General features: G+C 39.5%; 1 protein-coding gene across 1 annotated transcript in view; it reads left to right on the top strand.

Moving 5' to 3' along the window:
• csmd2 (CUB and Sushi multiple domains 2) overlaps positions 1 to 20,766 on the top strand; it is a 613,472-nt gene that overhangs the window by 552,480 nt on the left and 40,226 nt on the right. Inside the window, exons 51-56 of the mRNA XM_048612954.1 lie at positions 3,476 to 3,652; positions 6,254 to 6,433; positions 8,668 to 8,841; positions 13,632 to 13,805; positions 14,509 to 14,582; positions 19,431 to 19,542. Coding sequence (XP_048468911.1) covers positions 3,476 to 3,652; positions 6,254 to 6,433; positions 8,668 to 8,841; positions 13,632 to 13,805; positions 14,509 to 14,582; positions 19,431 to 19,542 — 891 coding nt within the window. The remainder of the gene's footprint in view (positions 1 to 3,475; positions 3,653 to 6,253; positions 6,434 to 8,667; positions 8,842 to 13,631; positions 13,806 to 14,508; positions 14,583 to 19,430; positions 19,543 to 20,766) is intronic.

Here is a 20,766-nt window from a genome sequence, read left to right as displayed (position 1 = left end):
GAAAGATTAGAGCATCAACTGATCCATGAAAACCCATTTACTTCAGTGGGTGGCTGTGGAGTAAGATATTAAGTATTTGTGAAAGCTGGCATGGAATCCATTTCACATTGAACCCTGGCACAGGAGGTAATGTGACATCATAACTGATGACAACAACCTTTATTTTCCTCTCAATTTAATCACATGAGCAAATGGTCTGGTCCACCAGCACCAAAGATGTTCTTCCAATGACTATTTGGCAACATGTGCAAGGGAACACAGCAGGGGCGAATAAAACATCAAACTCTATAACTTTGATTTCTTCAATGTATGCGCAAGGCTGCAGCATTCTATGTGGCCAGCCTGAATTAAACAAGTAGCCTTGTGCCTCAGAGGCTTGTTTTGTGTTGTTGCTGCCACCAGCAGTTTGCTTCCCATTCAGCTAAATTTGAAAGAAAACATAAATTGCTGTTTCAGGATTGATGGTGTTAATTAAATCATTTTTCTGGTCAATTTTAGCAACAGTTGGACTGAGCCACGCTTACTTCTCTGTTGGTTATAAAGTCCTACATGAAATCAGTTTGGCATAGCATTCAAGTTTCTAGTGTGCATAAGTTGACATTCCAAAACTGGCCATTTATTCTGCACTAATTAGCACTGTTCTGGCAATTTCAGCCAGACAAGCTGCAAGGCTAACAGGTGTGTGAAGCTGTCACAATGCTGCTGGAGACGGCTTTCTCTTGGACCAGAGCAAAGGAAATTTCACTCATTGTTCCCAAACTCTCAATCAGGACCTGGAGCTCCTGAACTCCCACCCAGGATTTCAGTCCTCTCGAATTCCTGTTGTGTTATGTCTCATAAATATATACTTGTATACCTAAAAGAATATGCTCCTGATACCATCACTTTATCATAGCATATGACCTGAGGGTATAGCTTTCTCATATTCCATATTATTTGAAGTATTACACTCTAAGGGAAGCATATACTCAATTGTATTCTGTTGTTTGTGTATAATTAGCTGCCATGAACATGTGTTGGATTCTTCAATGCCACAATAACCATGCCTAGTTTCCTATGTTACAAAGGGTAGGCATTGCCATGCCAAATATTCTCCTGGAGGCAAAGCCTCATCAGCTCCCAGCTAATACTGACTCCTCTCTAACTGTTAAATGTCTTTGGGTGATTGTGAGCTACCCAATGAATTATGTTGGACATGATCCCAAAACTGTTAGTGACAGTCATCCTTTGATTTGATGGTTGTTTAGCTACTTAGTATGAATTATTTCTTTTAAACTGTCTGGAATTTTCTGTCTTCTTGGTCACATGCCAGGTGAGAGATGATGGTATCTACTGGCTGGATATTTTCCCTCTCGACTGATTTTGGCATTCAGAGCTTCTTAACGCTCAGCAGCTCAACCAATCAGAGATTTGTTGCCAGGCGGAAGGTCCTTAAGTCAAAAGATTCTTGATGTTGCTCAGTCTTGACTTTTCTCCCACCCCTTTCTGATTCCAAACATGTAATACACAGCTCAACAATATGCAACACTTGTTTTTTTCTTCAAGTTGGAAAACGTTCTTATTTTTCAATTAAGGTTGTCTGATATGAACATCAATTTATAATCCAAAAACAGAAAAATATTGGGTCTCTTAGAATCTTTATTGGCCAATTTACAAATGAAAGTTTCTCGTCTCTTCCTCCTGTCAGCAAAATAATGTTGCTTAAGTAAGCCCGTCTTTGAATATGCATAGGTGAAATGCATGGAGCAAATCAGGTGATTTACCCAAATATTATAATCATCAGAGACCAATGATCCTCAGAGAGGGCAGATTTGTTCTTTGCACTTTCTGATATCTGCACTGCTCATATAGTTGGGCCAGCAAAAAAGCTGGGAGGCAGAGACAGTTACAGTAAGGAAAATTGCCTGCTGTAATATTGAGCAGTTATAATTATGCAATATTTTTGTTATGTAGCATTTGGTGCATGTGTAGCAGAGGGAGGGACTCAATCAAGAAGAGTAAACAACTTAATCTCTTTTTTCCAAGGAAGCAGGCAGTGAGTTAATTCATTCACTATTGTTTTTCAAAGAAGCCTGGGGCTGGAGATTATAGAAGTAATTAGAAGATGCAATAGGTAAATGTGTCACTTCCATTTATCAAAAGAGATTTCATCTTCGTTCACAAGGGTGCTTCAGAAATGTGAGCAAAATAATTCATTAAAATCTGTCAAACAGTGGCTGTTTGCTGTTTATAGGCTTCATGTGTACTTGCGTGTGTGTAAGGGAAAGACACAGATAGACAGAGAGAGATTCAGGAATGTGGCATTCCAAGAGCGTAGAGAAAGGTTTGAGTATACCACAAATAAATCACTCATCCTGTTGGCAGCACCGTTTAAATGTGACAAACACGTGAGGGAGGGAAGGTTCCAAATGTAGAACAACAATAACAACCAAGATGAAGCTTCTGACCCCAGATACTCTAACTGAAAGAGAAAGGGTACCTGATGAAAGATTAAATTTGTCAGTGTTGGCATTGTAACTTGGATGTATTTTATTGTTGCAGCATTTGGTGCATTCTCATGTGTTTACAGAAAAATACTAATAGAGGACTGGGCACTGCTCTTAGTTAATGTTGACAAAATTGCTTTGTCAATGTTTTGGGACAAGATTAATGAACATTCCATAACTTCAACCTAACCAAAGCAATCTGATCTCAAGTGAGAGACTCTGAGCATGAGAATAGGAAAGACTTCATCTAATCCCTTCCTGTGACTGAAATAAATCAGCAGACAAATCTCTTTTCCTTATGAGAAAATAATTGGTCAAGACAGGCTGAGACTTGGAATAATTGTAAATGACACTGGACAAAAATACACGGTCAACCAGAAAATTAGTATCATAGAATCCCTACAGTGCAGAAATAGACCATTTGGCAGTACACGTTCACACCAACTGTTTGAAGAGCATCCCACACAAACCCAGCCTACACCCGTATGGGATGTTTACCATGGCTAATCCACCTAGTTTGCACATCCCTAGACATTACGAGACAATTTAGCATGGCCAATCCACCTAACCTGCACATCTTTGGACTGTGGGAGGAAACCAGAGCACCCAGAGGAAACGCACACAGATACGGGGAGAATGTATGAACTCCACACAGAGAGTTGCCGGAGGCTGAGATCAAACCAGGGTCCCTGGCATTGTGAGACAGCAGCGCTGACAACTGTGCCACCTTGCCACCCATTGTTTACTGTCAATGTGCCCTTTTATTTAAAACATAATTATAGCCTTTTCAGTACTTTCCAAATATCTTTTAGATGACCCTTCAGAATCTAGGAGGCCAATCCAGTCATGTCTGGCAATTGGCTTGAGATTCAGAATAGAGAATTAAAATTAAAAGTGACATCCACAGGTCCGTTTCTAGAGAGGAGGTCCCTTTTATTGTGTCGTTGAAGTATGAATCCATTTTTGTCATTTTCTTACATGATTAACAGCTGTGTCCTGTGGAAATCCTGGAACGCCACGTAACGCTAGGATAGTGTACAGCAACAAATTGGTCTTCTCAAGTTCCATTACCTACGCATGTAGAGAAGGCTACTATTCGACTGGCTTGTTAACTAGACACTGTACTGTGAATGGAACCTGGACCAGTGTGCCTCCGCAATGCACAGGTCAGTTTTGTATTTCCATTTTCTCTTTGTGTGGCACATATCAAAATTGAAACTAATATTGTTGAATTACAAAGGTGTATAGCCAACTCATTTTACATATGTAACATGGTACATTTTAAACACTCTTCCTTCAACTAAAAGGAGAGAACAAAGCCTGGGAAGCATATACGACATTTGCTGCATTTGTTCCTGCACAAGCTTTCATCTGGCAGGCAAAATCTTGGCAATCTGAACTAGAAACTCTTCTCGTGTGTAGGAATGGAAGTTAGTAAGATTCATAAATGATGCAGCATTAATTGGATTACCCGAATAATATGCTATAAAAGTGACACAGGGGAGGAAGGAAAATGAAACTTTGGATCAAAAATGATTTTTCTAATTATGTGCACAGGATGGTAAATTCTTACTTGTAAACTGACTTTTGTCCTTTGCTACAGTTTTCCTTGAGTTTTGCAATCATGCCCATCACAACTTTCAGTCCAATTTATTCCAACAAACTTTATCTACTTTGCGTCAGCCATGAAATCTTCTGTGATTAATTTTCCCAAAAGGAACATAGAATTTGGGAGCAGGATTACTTAATTTGACCCATCAAGGCTGTTCTGCCATTCAGTAACATCATGGCTCATCCAGTTGTGGTCTCAACTCCGTTTTCCTGTCTGCCCCCAAAACACTTGTCTTTCTTGCTTAAAAACAATGTATCTAGCTTGGTCTTGAATAAGGTCAATGACCTTGCCTCCACAGTTTTATTGTGAAGAGAATTCCACAGATGAATCACTTTCTGAGAAAAGAAAATTCTCCTCATCTTCCTCTTAAATGTGAGAACTCCTTTTCCTAAATTGTATTCCCTAGTACCGGTAGCATCCTCTCAGGATCCACCCTGTCTGGTCCCTTCAGAATCTTATATTTTTCAACAAGATCACCAGTCATTTTATTAAATTCCAATGGATAAAGACCTAACCATTCAATGTTTGTTCATAGGAGTGAGCTGAGTGCACATTTTGTGAACCTATCGTAATGGAATAATATACTTGCATTTTAAATAAGATTAATAATTAACAATTTTTTACACTGTACTCCAAATGTGGTCTCACAACGATCCTAGACAGCTGGAGTAAAATTTCCAGACTCTGATTTTATATTTCTCTTTCAATAAAGGCCACTATTTTAATTGCCTTCCTAATCATTTGTTTCACCTGCAAAACTAGTTTCTTTTTGTGAGAATCATGTACCAGGACTCCAGGATCTCTTTCTACCTCAGCATTCTGCAGTTCTCTCTATTTAAGTTAATATCTTACTTTTCTCTTCTTCCTGTCAAAGTAGACAAGTTCATATTTTTCTTGCATCATTTTTTTGCCCACTGACTTAATTTATCTTTATCCTTTTGCAGACTTTCTACCTCCTCTAACAGCTTACTTTCTCACCTGTCTTGGTTTCATCAGCAAATACCATTCATCCAGTCCCCATTACCAAAGCATTGTAAATATTTGAGGTCCCAACATTGACTCCTGTGGCACTCTACTCCTTACATTTAGTTAGCCTGAAACAGACAGGTTTATCCTAATTCTCACCTTCTTGTTAGCTAACTGTTTGTTTATCCACACAAACATGTTACCTCTTAAGCCATGAGTTGTTATTTTATGAAGTTGTCTTTATGTTACTGAAGTTAGGAACTTTAATAATGGTATTCCTATCTTTGTTAACAGTTCATCCATTTTGTTATAAATGCTGCCTGCATTAAGATACATAACTTTGAAGTCTGTGTTTTGACCTCTTCTAATCTCTTGCTTTGTCTGGTGGTTCATTCTTACATTTGTACCCACTGTTCCTGCCGGCCGCACTCCAGTTATCATTACCCAAATTAATGTCCTGCATTACTTCATTACTTAATTGTTTCCCCTTGATTTAGCACATCCCCTCTCACATAATCCTTTCCCTTGTATTTAGTTCAAAGCCTTATTTATACCCAAGTAATACAATTAACATGATCATAGGTCCCAGCATGGTTCAGATGAAATCCATTCCAATGACACAACTTTTATTTTGCCCAGAACAAGTGCCAGTGACCCATTTATCAAATCCCATTTCTTCCAAACCAATCGTTGAGCCATGTATTCAGCTCTATTATCCGATTTATCCTATGCTGATTTACTAGTGGCTTAGATACTAGCCTAGAGGTTGTTAGCTTTGAGGTTCTGCCTTCTAATTTAGTTCCAGTGGCTCATAATTCCAGAATTAACATTTAATTTATATTCTTTTAGATCATGGAATATGGAAATAAATTTGAAAAAAATATTTCCCATACTCCTTGAGCTTTCTCTGGTTTTTCAACAAATCTGAGCTGAGAGTATGTGTTAGCATGCTCCACTCTGCTTCCAGTGACAGAGCATGAGCCGACCACAGAGGGCACAAAAACACCTAACAGTGTGTCTTTCTAGGACAGCATGACCGGTGCATGGATTTAACTTTGTACTAGCTAAGAAATATTCTGGCAGATTGTGACACAAAACAAGCTGTTATAGTGTACTATATCTCACGCTGGATATGGGTAAAATGAAAGTGTATTGTTTTCATGGTACTTAGCTGTCTTGTTTCTTACAGTGATAAATTGTGGCGACCCTGGAATACCAGCTAATGGAATCAGACTGGGTTCTGACTTCACCTATAACAAGACAGTGGTTTTCCAGTGCACGCCAGGCTACACAATGGATCCCTTGAGATATTCTACTCTCATCTGCACCAAGGACAGAACCTGGAATGGAACCAGGCCAGCTTGCAGATGTAAGTCAATCATTTATGACAACGGACAAGCGAGACATGAATGTCAATTGGCCCATGATTTTATTTCAGTATTTTAACAAGATCACGTTTTTACTTCCCAGTCCAACATTTTTATTTTTAATAAAACAAGGACATAACCTATAGATTCAACTAGATGTGACACTGTCTCTTGTTAAATTTTGCCCTTTAAAGAGTTTTCTTAATTCTGTGGTCAAAATAATTGTCAGAGGCTTATGGTATCTTTTCAAATTTGTTTGATGTTTATTTTATCCCTTGTCAAGTAAAAACATCATTTGCTATGTTCCCAGTTGTGTACAGAAATGTACTTACTTGTTCACCTTCTATATCACTATAAAATTTAGAAACTACTGTATATCTCAAGGATTGTCTTTTTCAGGAGGTCCAGTTTTGTCTTCTATATGTGTTCTATCTTTAAAATTAAATCTTCCTGACTTTAGTATTTCTGAAGGTATAGATTCCTAATGTGATTAGATATTTTATCTTCTTTAAAGATTTTCATTCTGAAATAAAAGCAGTTAGCTCATGCCTCACTGCAGTACTGAAGGTTTTTTTTTCTATAATTTATTATTGTAGTGGACGTTTTCTCACCCTTTTGTACCTGTGATGGAAGTTATCCTGTGCTTCGGAGCTTCACTATAACTCCCGTTTTATTTTCCAAGTTTTCAGAAAACAAACTAAATTGCCCAATTCTTATCACTTTAAGTAACTTCATTAATGATTGCCTGGTTCCCCACTCCTGGAATTTGTGGGCTTTCTCTCATAGGCATTTTAGTTCTGTTTTTCCAGTCCTGCCTTGTGGTACCTTTAGCTTCACGGCCTTAGCTTTTGGAATTTCCTCCCTAAGCTTTGCGACCTCTGTTGCCTCTTTTCAAAATGTTTCTTAAAACCTTGTTGACCCAGTGTTTGGCTATCTATTCTAACATCTCTTTGTGTGGCATGATGTCAAATTTTATTTGATAATGCTATCAAGAGTACCCAGGAACATTTTACTGCATTAAAAGCACTGTGTCATTGTTGAAGAATATCACCACGAACTGAAAAATGGAGTAATTAATGACTTCCAAAATTGTTTTTTTGACTTTCTAAATTACAATGAACTATTTTGTATTTTTTAATCATTGCAGAGCCTGTGCAGATGAAATTTGCATTTTTGTGTGTTCATTTCATCAGGGAATGCTGCATCAAATAATTTTGCCTTTGGCAGTTTTATGATCAGCATCTGTTGTGCTCCTTACAGAGCCTCTGCCCATTTGCAGTGTTTACGAAGCGGTTTCACTGGAAACAAACTGTCCAGGTGCTCCTATTTAGTGACTACCTTGGCAATTCCATAAGTAAATTTTCCTTATTCTCTGATTATTTGTGGAAAGGAATCCAGAGAGTTTTCCACTTTGTGTTTGCTGATGAGCTTCTGCTGAGATTTGTTCATGGTTCCCCATTCTATTTACAATGAAATGATAAATATAACAGGAAGATTTTAAAAATTGCCAATGAATCCAATGAAATGCTGACTGGCTAGTAATATAATGAGAGAGTGATTGAGAGTGATTGAGAATGTTAAACACGATCTGGATGAAGTAAACAAATAGTGAGAGTATCTATTTTGTATATCTTTATTTGCAGAATTCAAAAAGTAAAATGGTTTGGATGTAACTGGTGACCTTTGTGGTAAACATTCTGTTAATATGGAGCTATTCTGAACAGTACTAATGATGGCTCACAAAGGCAGATGGCTATAAGTCAAGTTAGCTAATGTTCTTAAATAACACTTGATTATGCACAATTTCAACAAAATTACGTTCGAAAGGAAATTGATACATTAAAGAGGATTTAGTGATGAGTGGTTGAGATGGTTCCGGGATTTAGAGGTCATAATTGGAGTCATTGAATGGAAGGAGATCTCATGTTGAAAAAGGTTGTTGGCTCATGCTAACTTATAAACCCGAGCGATCGAGAGAAAAAGGTTTCTCTGCCTTTTCTCATATCCCGTAATAGGTCTGATTCTGAAGCCCTGGTCTGATTCTCCTTTAAATTATGTTTTAAGGGCATGAGCTTCACCTTGAGTGGTGGGCTAAAGTCTTATCCAAAGGACAGTGTTCCCTCACAATAACTGTCACTTGAAATGATATTGTGTTGCTAATAGCTGAATGACATTGAGTGCAAAAGTTACCTAACTGAACCATTTGGAGTTTCTCATGAGCACTGCTCTTCTGCAGCAATCACATGCCAACCTCCTCCGAGAATCCTCAATGGAATTGTAGTGGGAACAGACTTCAGCTGGGGGGCCAGCATCAGCTACACCTGTGCTGAGGGATACCAGCTGTCATTACCTGCTGTGCTTACCTGTGAGGGAAATGGGACCTGGATTGGGGAGATCCCACAGTGCTTTCGTAAGTATATCACACAGACAGAGCTGCACTGACCAGCAATATCAGACATTGTATTTAATTTTAATATATAAATATATGGCAGAACTTGATAAAGAAAATGTTACAGATGTTGTAATTGCAATTAATTGTAGTACACTTTTATGGAAACCAATATACGGGTTCCTAGCAGATCTGGCTGCTAGAGTTTCCATCACCTGACACCATCTTCAGTCTCACATGGAAAAGTAAAGCAAAGTACTGTGGCTGCTATTGATCTGAAATAAAAAGAGTGAGTGCTGAAGAAAGTCAGCAGGTCTGGCAACACGTGTGGAGATAGAAATAAACTTAACATTTCGAGTCCAATGGAACTTTTATTTTTGAAAAAAGAATCAAATCTGTTTAACTCACTTTTTTAAAAACAAAGTCAAGTTTGAAAATAAGGAACTTGCTTTTATAGAGTACCTTTCACAATGTCAGAATGTCCCAGAGCAGTTTACAATGAATGAAGTGTTTTTGAAGTACAATCACTGTCGAACAATAACTAGTCAAAAGACCAGAAAATTTGCTTTTGTGCTATTGACAGATGGATTATTGGCCAGGAGATCACCCCACTATTTTTGTGAATAATGCTGTGGAATATTTAGTTGAGGACACACAGCCTTGGTTTAAAGTGTCATTCAAAGGGCAACATATCCAACAACATAGTGGAGTCTCAGCATTGCTTTAGAATATCAACCTAGTTTATATGTGTTACGATTGTTGAACATTTGACTCAGAATACAGTACATACCGTATGGGTTAACTGCAAAGAAGTTTACTTTATGCCAAGTGAATAATATACATTAATTACAGCCTCAGGATATCAATCCTTACTATAGCATTACAATGTTTCAATTTCTATATGACTTTTCTGAACCAGACTTCACATTCATTCTAGTTGATGCAAAATTGAGCAATGAACCAGAACCATTAAGATTTGGGTAGAAACTGCAAATATTTTCTACTTGCCCCCATTGCTCACCCATAATCCTAGCTTTGGTATATATGGTCTCAGCAGATGGTGCAACTGCACATGTCAGATTCCAAAATGAAAGTGGACTTGGTAGATATGTTTGTTTGTTAATAATTAATGTAGTGGTTAGTCACTGAAATATATTTATGAGGCTGCAGATTTTATTTAACAACAGAACAGAAGTTTATTATACAGAAGTAAGATTAATTTAAAAAATCTATCCATATATAGAAGAAAGTTAGAATGATCTTAAAACACACAACACAATGAAGTTTCCACTTGTTACCTGACACCATCTATCACAGAGATTCAAGTCGGAAGTGCTTATATCCCAAACTCAACCCCTTCAACTTCTACCTGACTGATTCCTTACAGTCTCTTTGCTGTGAGCTGCGGAGCAAATATAGTGAGTGATTTCCCAGTCTGCTGACCTGAACTTTTCATTCCTGCCCTCCCCTCCTGCTGACCATTAACACAGAGGGTGGTTTGCATGTGGAATAAAGTTTCTGATGAAGTGGTGGATGGGAAACAATTACGTTTAAAAGACATCTGAATGGATTTCTGAATGAGAAAAGTTTGGAGGGATAAAGGCCAGGAGCAGGCAGGTGGGAGTAATTTAATTTGAGATTATGTTCAGCACGAACTGGTTGGACTGAGGGATCTGTTTCCGTGCTGTATGACTCTGGCCAAATCTTGTCTGGGATTGATGGAGGCCGCATCCTGAGATAGGGCAGGATGTCTAATCTATGTTTCATTTTCAGTCCTCCTGCCAGGTTTCAAGGGAAATGCACTGAAAGATCATGAATTTTCATGAATTTGGTCTTTGGGCTTTGCATACCTGACTGTCAATTCAGTATTTTTCATTGCACTAGTACCGAAAATCTGTAATTTTCTGTAATTCAAACCAAAGGGTTAATATTTAAATGACATTTACCCTCCTTGTACTAGCCAAGGATGAAAGCTAGCTAGATTGGAAGAGGAAGTTCAAAAGGATAGGTTTTGCTTCGATAATGTTACTACCAAAACTACAGTGTCATTTCTATAGTTTATAGGGAGTTGCCTGTGCGAAACTTATTGCCTTATTCCCTATGTTACAACAGTTACCCTATTTCAAAAGTATGAAATTGGCTTTAACCTGCTTTGAGATGCCCAGAGATCATGAAAGACCACCAGGTAAAATTAGCTTTGTCTCAGCCTCATCTGCACTTTCCTGCGCATCCTCTACAATCCTTCAACCAATTAACAACTAAAAATTTGTCTATCTCCTTAAATTTACTCAACATCCCAGTATCCACGACATTCTGGGGTTGTGAATTCCACCGATTCACAACCGTTTGAGAGAAGTAATTTCTCCTCATCTCTGTTTTAAATCTTTTAAACCCTTTACTCTAAAACTATGACCTCTCGTTGCCCCACAATATGGTACATATATTTTATCAATCCTCTTTAGTGTCTTATGTACCTCAATTCGATCTCCTCTCATTCTTCTCAACTCCAGAAAGTATAGGCCTCAACTGCTGAACCTCTTTTCATAAGACAAACACCTCATCTCTGGAATCAATCTATTAAACCTCCTCTGAACTGCTTCCAATTCAACTACAACCCTTCTCAAGTAAGGGGACCAAAGTTGTGTTCCATACTCCAGGCGTGGTCTCAATCTTATTGTGGATTCCTGAAGCAAGTGACAATGTCAGTGAGTGAAAGAGAACTACTTTTGGATCAAGGACATTGTCTGTCAGCCTGTTTACGTGGGAATGATAGCTGACTGCGCGAAGCATACTTTGAAAAATACTGAGCAGAACTTTAGCCCTAGATGTCCAGTGTTGACTGGTCTAAAGGTTAAAGGTTGCCAACAGCAATTTAGTTTTGTTGGTTAAGCATTGCTTATTGACTTCACTTCATGTTAGTTAAGTTCAGGAGCAAAATTCCTTGACGTGAATCTGGCTCCCCGTGGTCATGTGACCTGCATGGAGAACTTCAGAAACAAGAGACACAAAACCACAAATGTCTTTCAAAGTGAACCTGAAGATAGCCAGTAATAACTATCTTTTTTTATTTTGCTGAATCAACAGCCTCATTTTTCAACAGGCAGTTTCCCCATTCAACCACCATCCCCAGATATGGACCTCGAATTAACATCACATGGAACTCATTCCAAACATTGGAATGGGATTGGGATCAATAAATGAGTGGTTCATGAATGGAGCCATGAAATGGGATTTACAGAATGCTTTAAGTCAATAATACATTTGAAAGGGTAATGCAAAGGGCCTTCATGGTAAGATTCTGATAAGCAGAAAAAACAATTTCCTGGGTAAGAAACGTAGGTTATTGAGCCTTGGGAGAAGATGACTGAGTTAGGAGTATGACAAAATTAAAGCATTTTTGTTTGCTTTGACGGTATAGCCCATATACCCCATAATTTAAAAACTCACAACTACAGTCAAAACCATAATTAACGGAATGTAGTTCAATTTATCCAAAAAATTGTTGTAATTTTCTTTTATGTGTAATTGTTCCTGAGTAAATTTGCTCAAGGGAGGGACATATTTCAAATCTAAACATGCTGTGTGATGAGTAATATATTCTGACTGACCTGAGCTGACAATCATTGAATCTAACAAGCTCCAATAAATAGAATGACACCTATTTATACAGGTTGAGCTAGCCAATTCAAGCACTGAATTTGCAACTTTGAAAGGCATGACCCGTTACAGTTAGCCTCCACAGTTGCAAGATAGAGGAAAAGAATAACTGTGTTCTTAGCATAGCTCAATTGTTGCGTTTATTGTTTCATTGCCAGGATTTGATTGGTATAAATTACTGTGAGCATAGACGTATCTCACATTATTGTTGCACCTGTTGACCTGTATTTTCATTTATTTGATTGTTGATGCGTACTGTGCTTTCAATCAAATTCTGAAAGACAGAATTCATCTCCAAGGCAGCACATGATAGCCAAAGAAATGTACAGAAAGTCCTTTATGTATTATCCTGGGCTCACACTCTGAAGATGTCTGGATCTCAGCTCATGAATACTTAGGTGGCCATTGGGAACTAAGACACATGTATGGAAGTAATGTAACTTACCAGAGCTAAAGTACATGGAGTAATGTATAAAAAAATGACCCAAGGGGATCTCACTGATGTAAATAGAACAGTAAAAGGTAAATCAGAAAACTTAGTTGATGTTAAGATAAAATGTTTATTCAAATGCGAGCATCTCAAACTGGCAGAATAAAACTTTGTACTGATACAGGAGTTTCACACACACAGTGATCAGCTGATAGAAAGGACCCCTGATTTATGCAGTAAAGCAATAGTGTGTAAACATTTAAGAACCACTTGGTTGCTCTGATGGGAAGCTGAGGGTTTTCAGGATGGACGACCTGTAGTGTCTGCTTCCAGCTTGCAAATTTATAATGCCACAGTGCAACGCTTATGTTATTAAGGATACCTGTCATGGTCTTGATGTGAGGCACTGAAGCATCTGGTCACAGATTACTAGTTCCTTACAAAACAATCAGTTCAAACTGCAAGTGTGTACTCCAGTGAATGTTCCGCATTAGGATTAGAATCCTCTTAAATACACGTCACCTACTCCTTGATAGTCCGCTCCCTTTCTTAAGCTCAAGGTGCAAGCCCAGCAAGATCAATGCTTAAGGCAGACGGAGCAATGTATTTCTTTCCCAACTATGGGCTGATAATATTGCTATGTATAAATTTAAAGATTGATGTGGGTATGATTGTGTTTTTTGAATATTGATTTTTAACTTCATCTGTCACTTCGCTGCTGCAGCTGTGTTTTGTGGAGACCCAGGAATCCCAGCACAAGGAAGACGAGAAGACCGAGGGTTTACATACAAATCTGCTGTTTTCTTCACCTGCAACCCATCATTGGTACTCGTGGGGTCATCCAGGAGGTTTTGCCAGTCTGATGGCACCTGGAGTGGAACACAGCCTACCTGTATGGGTAAATGATAGGTCCATGTTCATTTCAGTCAGAGACTCAACTTGGGAGACCAAATGTTGCTTAGACTGTGTTGTTGGACTGTGGGATCAGCAGAAACAGATTGTCTAATGTGCTCACCAAAAACATTCTGCAATATTTAAGCACTGGATGTTGAGTGAGGCATTGTATGAATCCAAGTCATTTGCCTTTTTAGTGCCTCTCATCTGTAAGTCCCTCATTGCCAAGAAGGTGTGTAGGAAACAGGACCTTATGCTTTCTAATGTTGAGTGACTATGAGAAGATCTTGAAGCAACCTCGTTCAAATTGTCTTCTTTCCCACTTTGCTCACCGACTCCCTCATTCCACCTCAAACCTTCTCTCAATACTCTCTGATTCAATAGGCAGGAATGGTACAAGGAAACTGTGTTGTTTGATTCTTCAAGTGATTCACTCTTGCCCTGCTCCATTCACCCCACCACCCTCAATATACCAACGATAATTACATGAGGTATATACCAGTGACTGCTATTCCATAACACAACATTGTACTACAATGGTGCCTTACCCCACTGGTCTGTTAAGAATTTTCAGTTACAAAATACTCCAGTTTCCTTGCAAAATCCAAATTTTTCAGCTTCTAGCATAATAATGAAAAAGTGTTTTTATAATGCTTCTTCATTCAAATTTTAAATGGTATATTAATCATATGTCTCTTTCTCTTAAGATTCAACACATACCACTTGCGTTGACCCAGGTGTGCCCATCTTTGGAATACAGAACAATTCTGAAGGTTACCAGGTGTGTGGTACTCTGTTACAGTTACACCAAAGGAATGGCATGCAGTATTTACCTATGCAAGCTTAAGTGGCTGACCTCACTCGCACTTCCCAGTTTATTGATGGAGTACAAAGGTGGAGAATTATGGCCATGCTATGCAGAAAGAGAATTTCATAGAGTCTGGAGTGGAACCAAACCAACCTGTAAAAATAATTGATAGAAAGTGTTACTCTGCAAAATTTGCATTCGCCGATAGACTTAATTTGGGATTCTGTACATTGGCTGGCCTGTACTGTTGGCGTTGTATTGTTTGAGTTTGTGATGATGAGTTAAAGGTAGTACTTGGCTATGATTGTGCAGAACAGCAACATGTGTTTTTATTTCATCTGTAACATCTTAAACATACCGAGGACTTTTTTTCCCTGTACATTATTGTAATATGAGAAATCGTGTCAATCCTCGATTGCCTTTGAGAAGGTGATGTTGAGCCACCTCCTTCAACCGCTGTAATCTGAATAGTTTAGGCATGCATAAAGTGTTTTGGGTCAGGATTTTGACCTCATGACAGTCAAGGCATGCCAACATATCTCCAAGACAGGATGGCAATTGACTTGCGAGTGGCTGTGTTCCCACACTTACACTGCCCTGTTTATCAAGGTGGAAGAGATCACAGGTGTTTGAGGTGCTTTCAAAGAAGCAGTCCATTGGTGATTGAGGGAGTGAGCGGAAGATGTTGTTGGCATAGCACTGCTTCAATGGTGTTGAGCAAATATACATACTATTACAGACCAGACCAGACCCCCTCAAAATATGTTAAGAAGGTAGCCTAGATCCTAACTTTGTCTTTTTTATAAAGGTAAATGTCAGGTGCTGTGTTCCAGATGCAATTTGATTGGTTAAACTTCTTAACCTTAAGCAAAAGACAATTTATTCAAACACTGTTGTTAAAATACAACAAAAGAAAGAAGAACTTGGAATAATCTAACTCTATTAGAAAATGTAACAAAATAATAGAAATGATAGCTATTACTAATTAACTGTTCCAATATAGTAACATCCCATAAACACACCCTTGGCAAAAAGGCAAATTCAGAAAACAGATTTTGTCTCACATGCAATCCTAAGAAGAGAACCTCCAGCTTTTGGCTGTGATTGAGAGAGCAAAAAATAGTTTCCACTTCTTCAAGACCACAACAACAACTGCTAAAAGCTAAAATTAAAATCCCTGATTCTATGGGTGGGAGCTTGACCACACCTATTCAGGCTGCTTCTATTGTTCCAACTTTTCTGAAAAAAAACACAAGGCTTCACAAATTGTTTATCTTCTCATAAACTGCTCAGCACTTGTCCCCCAATCTCTGTCTAAAAGAAAACAGGAGAAAGCGTGCCTCTTAAAGCCACAGTATCGACCCAACACCTCCCCATGGCAAACAGCACCCGAGAGTTGTTACAGCTTTCTCTTTGATATCATTGAAGAATGCTGTGCACTTCACACAAGGTCAGCACTGCACGGTCCTTTCTTTCAACACAGAATTGAAGTAATCTGCATAACATCACTTGGAGAAGCACATGAGGAACAGTTTTCCTCCCCCCCACCTCCCCCCGATTTCTTAAGGTAGTCTGTGAGGTATTTAATAAAACGGGGTTTGATCATTGTGAATATTTCACAGCTAAAGCACCAATTATTTTGTCCTTTAGATGCAGGTAAGACTGCTATGGATTGCTAGAATATTCAGTTTTTAATTCACTGTCTAGTACTATGCTGAGACTTTACTTACTCCTTCTTTATGCCTGATCCACAAAGGCAATATTTAATTTCCTTTTCTCATTGTCCTTGAGATCATGATAGTAGATCACCTGCTTTAGCTACTGCAGTGCGTGTAGTGAAGCTGCATTCTTCGTAGTGGTTTAATACGGTTTCACTTCAGAAGACAATTTTGAGCTCGAGTCACAAGCCCTTACTTTGTTGAAAGAGGTCTAGCCCAGATCTCAATGGCACACAATAATTTGGATACTGTTCCATTTAATATTGTACACATTTGTTAAATAACTAAGCAGCAGTACATACCAAAGACATGACAAACTTTCCCTCATTTCAGTACAAAGAGACAACAAATCCCAACAATTTACCTGGGACAACATGACCATCCTAGCTCAAGACAAACATAGACATGCACAGGAATTCCTAGAGACCTGGTTCTTCACCCATAATGTAATCAATAAATATGTGGAATTGGACCCTATACACAAACCCTTGCAAAAAAGAATCAGAAATGACACAAAACACCTCAACAGATGTTGCATAATTCATGAGAAACAATGCCCAAAGTTACCAGGAAGTGGTGGGTATCAATCAGGAGATTATAAAATAGGGCATCACGGTGGCTCATTGGTTAGCACTGTTGCCTCACAACATCAGGCACCAGCGTTTGCTCGAGTGACTGCTATCAGTGTGGAGTTTGCACCTTCTCCCTGCCTGTTTGGCAGATAGATTCTCATCACATGAAATATCGATGAATAATTTCTAATTAGTTCCTCATTCCTTATCCCTTAAATTTTCCCACCCCTCACTCACTCTGTCTCTGAAAAAAATCTACTCTGACAGCTTTATAAAACCTTTTCAAAGTGTCCAGTGCCTCCCCGAAGTCTAAGACTGAAATTGAAAATCCTCTCTCTCACTCCTTCCAAGTTTCTTCCAACCTTCATCAACTGCATGCTTTATATTCACCTACATCTGTCAAGCTTCAACTTCATCAGTTGCCATGATTGTTGAACTAATCTACTTATCCCTGTTCTCCATTGGATATTTGCAGCTCCAACAGTGCTCAGGAGCAAAAGGTATCCCAAGTAAAGCAGCCCACTTCATTAGGACCCCACTTACAAGCTTCAACATTCACTTCCTCCACCATCAGCTCACAGTGGCAGCAGTGAGTGCTATACACAAGATGCATTGCTGCAATACACACCAAGACTCCTTCGACAACATCTTCCAAATCTCTGACCTCTGCCATCTGCAAGGGCAAGAGTAGCAGATGCATGGGCACATCACCCACCTGCAGGCTCCCTTCCAAGCCACACATCATCCTGGCTTGGAAATATATTGCTGTTCCTTTTACTGTGGCTGGGTCAGAAACCTGGAACTTCCTTCCTAACAGCATTGTAGATGTATTGTGATGTACTGTATAGGGACAGACATGTAGATCACCATCACCTTCTCAAGAAATTAGGAATTGGTAACTATTCTGGCCTTGCTAGTGATGCTCTCGCACCACAAAGGGATATAAAACTACTGGCTAGGTTCCGCTGAGTCTCTGTGCTGACTTGCACTTCAAGCCAGTTCATGACCTCGCTGCGTGCTATTTGAGTAATCATCTACAATCATACTTCTTTGCCAACCCTGCTGTCCTCCCAGTTAGAACACTGTTCCCCAATTCTTCGTCTTCACCAGGGTGGCAAATTATTCTGTCATCGTGGTCATGCCCTCAGAAAACTTCTCTCTAAATAATTTTTTCCCATTATCTCCCTCTCTGCTTTTTGTTATTTTAATTCACCTGTTCAGATATGTTAAGACACACATCTGAGGCAGGTCGGAGTTGAACCCAGGTCTTCTGCCTCAGAGATAGGAACTCTGCAACTGTGCCACAAGAAACCATCCCTCTCTCTCTGTTTTTAACTTTATCCTGAGTATCTATCCAGGATCTGTGATGTACTTTCAATTATCTTTCACCCCTACCCCGTATTAAAATTACATACATATTTTCATGGAATCTTAGAATCCCTAGACTGTGGAAGCAGGCCATTCGGCCCATTGAGTCCACACCGACCCTCTGAACATCCCACCCAGACCCACACCCGACTCTTTCTCTGTAACGCTGCATTTCCCATGGCTAATCCACCCAGCCTGCACATCCCTGGACACTATGGGCAATTTAGCATGGCCAATCTATGTAACCTGCACATTTTTGGACTGTGGGAGGAAACCAGAACACCCAGAGTAAGCCCACATAGATACAGGGAAAAGGTGCAAACTCCACACAGACTGTCGCCTGAAGGTGGAACCAAACCCTGGTCCCTGGCGCTGTGAGGCAACAGTGCTAACCACTGAGCCACCGTGCTGCCCCATTTTATAATCTCCTGTTTGATACCCACCACTTCCGGGTAATTTTGGACATTGTTTCCCATGAATAATGCAACATCAATGCAAGTGAGCTGGTGCACCATTCCTAACTCAAATGTCATATTTGCAACATCCTGTGACATGAAGACGTATCTGCCACTCAGGTCATTAAACGAAAATGAATTTTATGTTTGCTCCACACATATGTTCACATTTTGTAAAAACCAGGTGGAAGTGATTTCACTGTATATTGTACTCCAAGTAGATGGCAATTAGAGCTGCATGAAAGCAGCACATTTCGATCACATCAGGGATTGTCACAAGATGCTCACCAGAGATGGAAAAACTTTTTTGTGCCTGTGATCTTTATGAGGAAACATGCTTGTACTTTCTTGGGAGTTGATCTTGGCACTAGTTTTATCATGATTATGCCAAAAGTAAGTGTAACAGGCATGGAAAAAGCGCTAGTAACTTCCCGACAGTGATGATGCCCTTTAAGAACAGTTTAATTGCAAACAAAAATTTAGGATTAAAGAACTGAAAGTATTCCGTTGGTTTTGGATGCAATAGAGCCTTGGTATTAGAAGGCTGTCACTGGAACAAGTCTTTCTCACTGGTCCTGGAGATTGAAATAATAAGGATGCAAAATGTTAGTCATGTCATGAAATACGTACATTTCTAAATTAGATGGAATTTTTAAACATCCATGTGTCATCACGTTTATTAACATAAATTTGTTCATTCTGATACAGGTTGGAAGTACAATGGGATTCAAGTGCCAGAAAGGTTATCTGCTCCTTGGATCAACCACACGCACATGTCTGGTCAATCTTACCTGGAGTGGTACTCAGCCAGAGTGCATCTGTAAGTCCTTTGTTGTGGTGTCCTGGTTAAGTCTCAGCATTTAGTGGAATTGTTACAAGTTCACACCCACAAGAATTAATAATGTACTATCAGGGAATGAGAAGCCAATTAGTTGATGCATACTGCTTGTTCATGCAGGGTATTATCAGCGAGTGTCTAAAAATATGGACAATTTCTTCTGCTTAGCAGATGACATTTATGACTGCAGCCAGATTATCAGCCCAAGAATTCAGGAGTCTACCTATTTCTTTTCTAGAGTGGGATTGAAAAGCATGCCTTCTGATGTCCCTCTCGCTCTAAGAAAGCAACTCTTTTGTAGCAACAGACAACAGTAATGTACGTGTTTGTTGTGAAATTAACCCTTGAAGAAAATAGACTGACATTTCAAGCATGAGCTTTCTCATGACTGAAAGTGCTCCACAGCTTCCAGCAAGGAAGTGTGCCTCTGCTCTTCTCTTATGCTGCTGGGCTTGGGCACATGCTTTCCTCCCAGTTTGGTATGAAGACATGGGAAAAGTTTTGCACCAGAAGTTCTGAAATTTTCTCATATAAGGAGTATCATGCAGTAAACGTAAGAATGAATGAATGATTTATTATCACATGCATTTTACAGTGAAATACAATAAAATACAGTGAAAAACTTTCATTTGTCATCAAATCCAGTGCCATTTTGATAGTTTAAGAGTAAAAGAAAATGAAAAGATATAGTTAAAAGAGAAGTCTACCTACGTACGAGTTCTGACGTGACTCAGAACTGCCACTGCCTCAACAGATCCAGCGAACTTTGAAGGTGCCAATCCTCAGGTGCCATCTTTCACCGCTGGGATGATACATCTTCGTCACCGCCTGTGCCCGAAACATCTTCGTCACTGCCTGTGCCCAGCACATCTTTGTCACCGCCTGTGCCCAGCACATCTTTGTCACTGCCTGTGCCCGGCACATCTTCGTCACCGCTGGACCGATACATCTTCATCACCGCCTGTGCCCAGTACATCTTTGTCACCGCCCGTGCCTGGCACATCTTCGTCACCGCCTGTGCCCGGCATATCTTCGTCACCGCCTGTGCGGGAGACATCTTCGCCACCGCCTTTGCCCGGCACATCTTTGTCACTGCTGGGTCGATACATCTTTGTCACCACCTGTGCCTGGCACTTCTTCGTCACTGCCTTTGCCCAGCACATCTTTGTCACTGCTGGGTCGATACATCTTTGTCACCACCTGTGC

The sequence above is a fragment of the Rhincodon typus genome, chromosome 27 (assembly GCF_021869965.1).
Source record: "Rhincodon typus isolate 14 chromosome 27, sRhiTyp1.1, whole genome shotgun sequence".
NCBI classification, from domain to species: domain Eukaryota; kingdom Metazoa; phylum Chordata; class Chondrichthyes; order Orectolobiformes; family Rhincodontidae; genus Rhincodon; species Rhincodon typus.
This window is presented reverse-complemented; position numbering and strand designations above follow the sequence as displayed.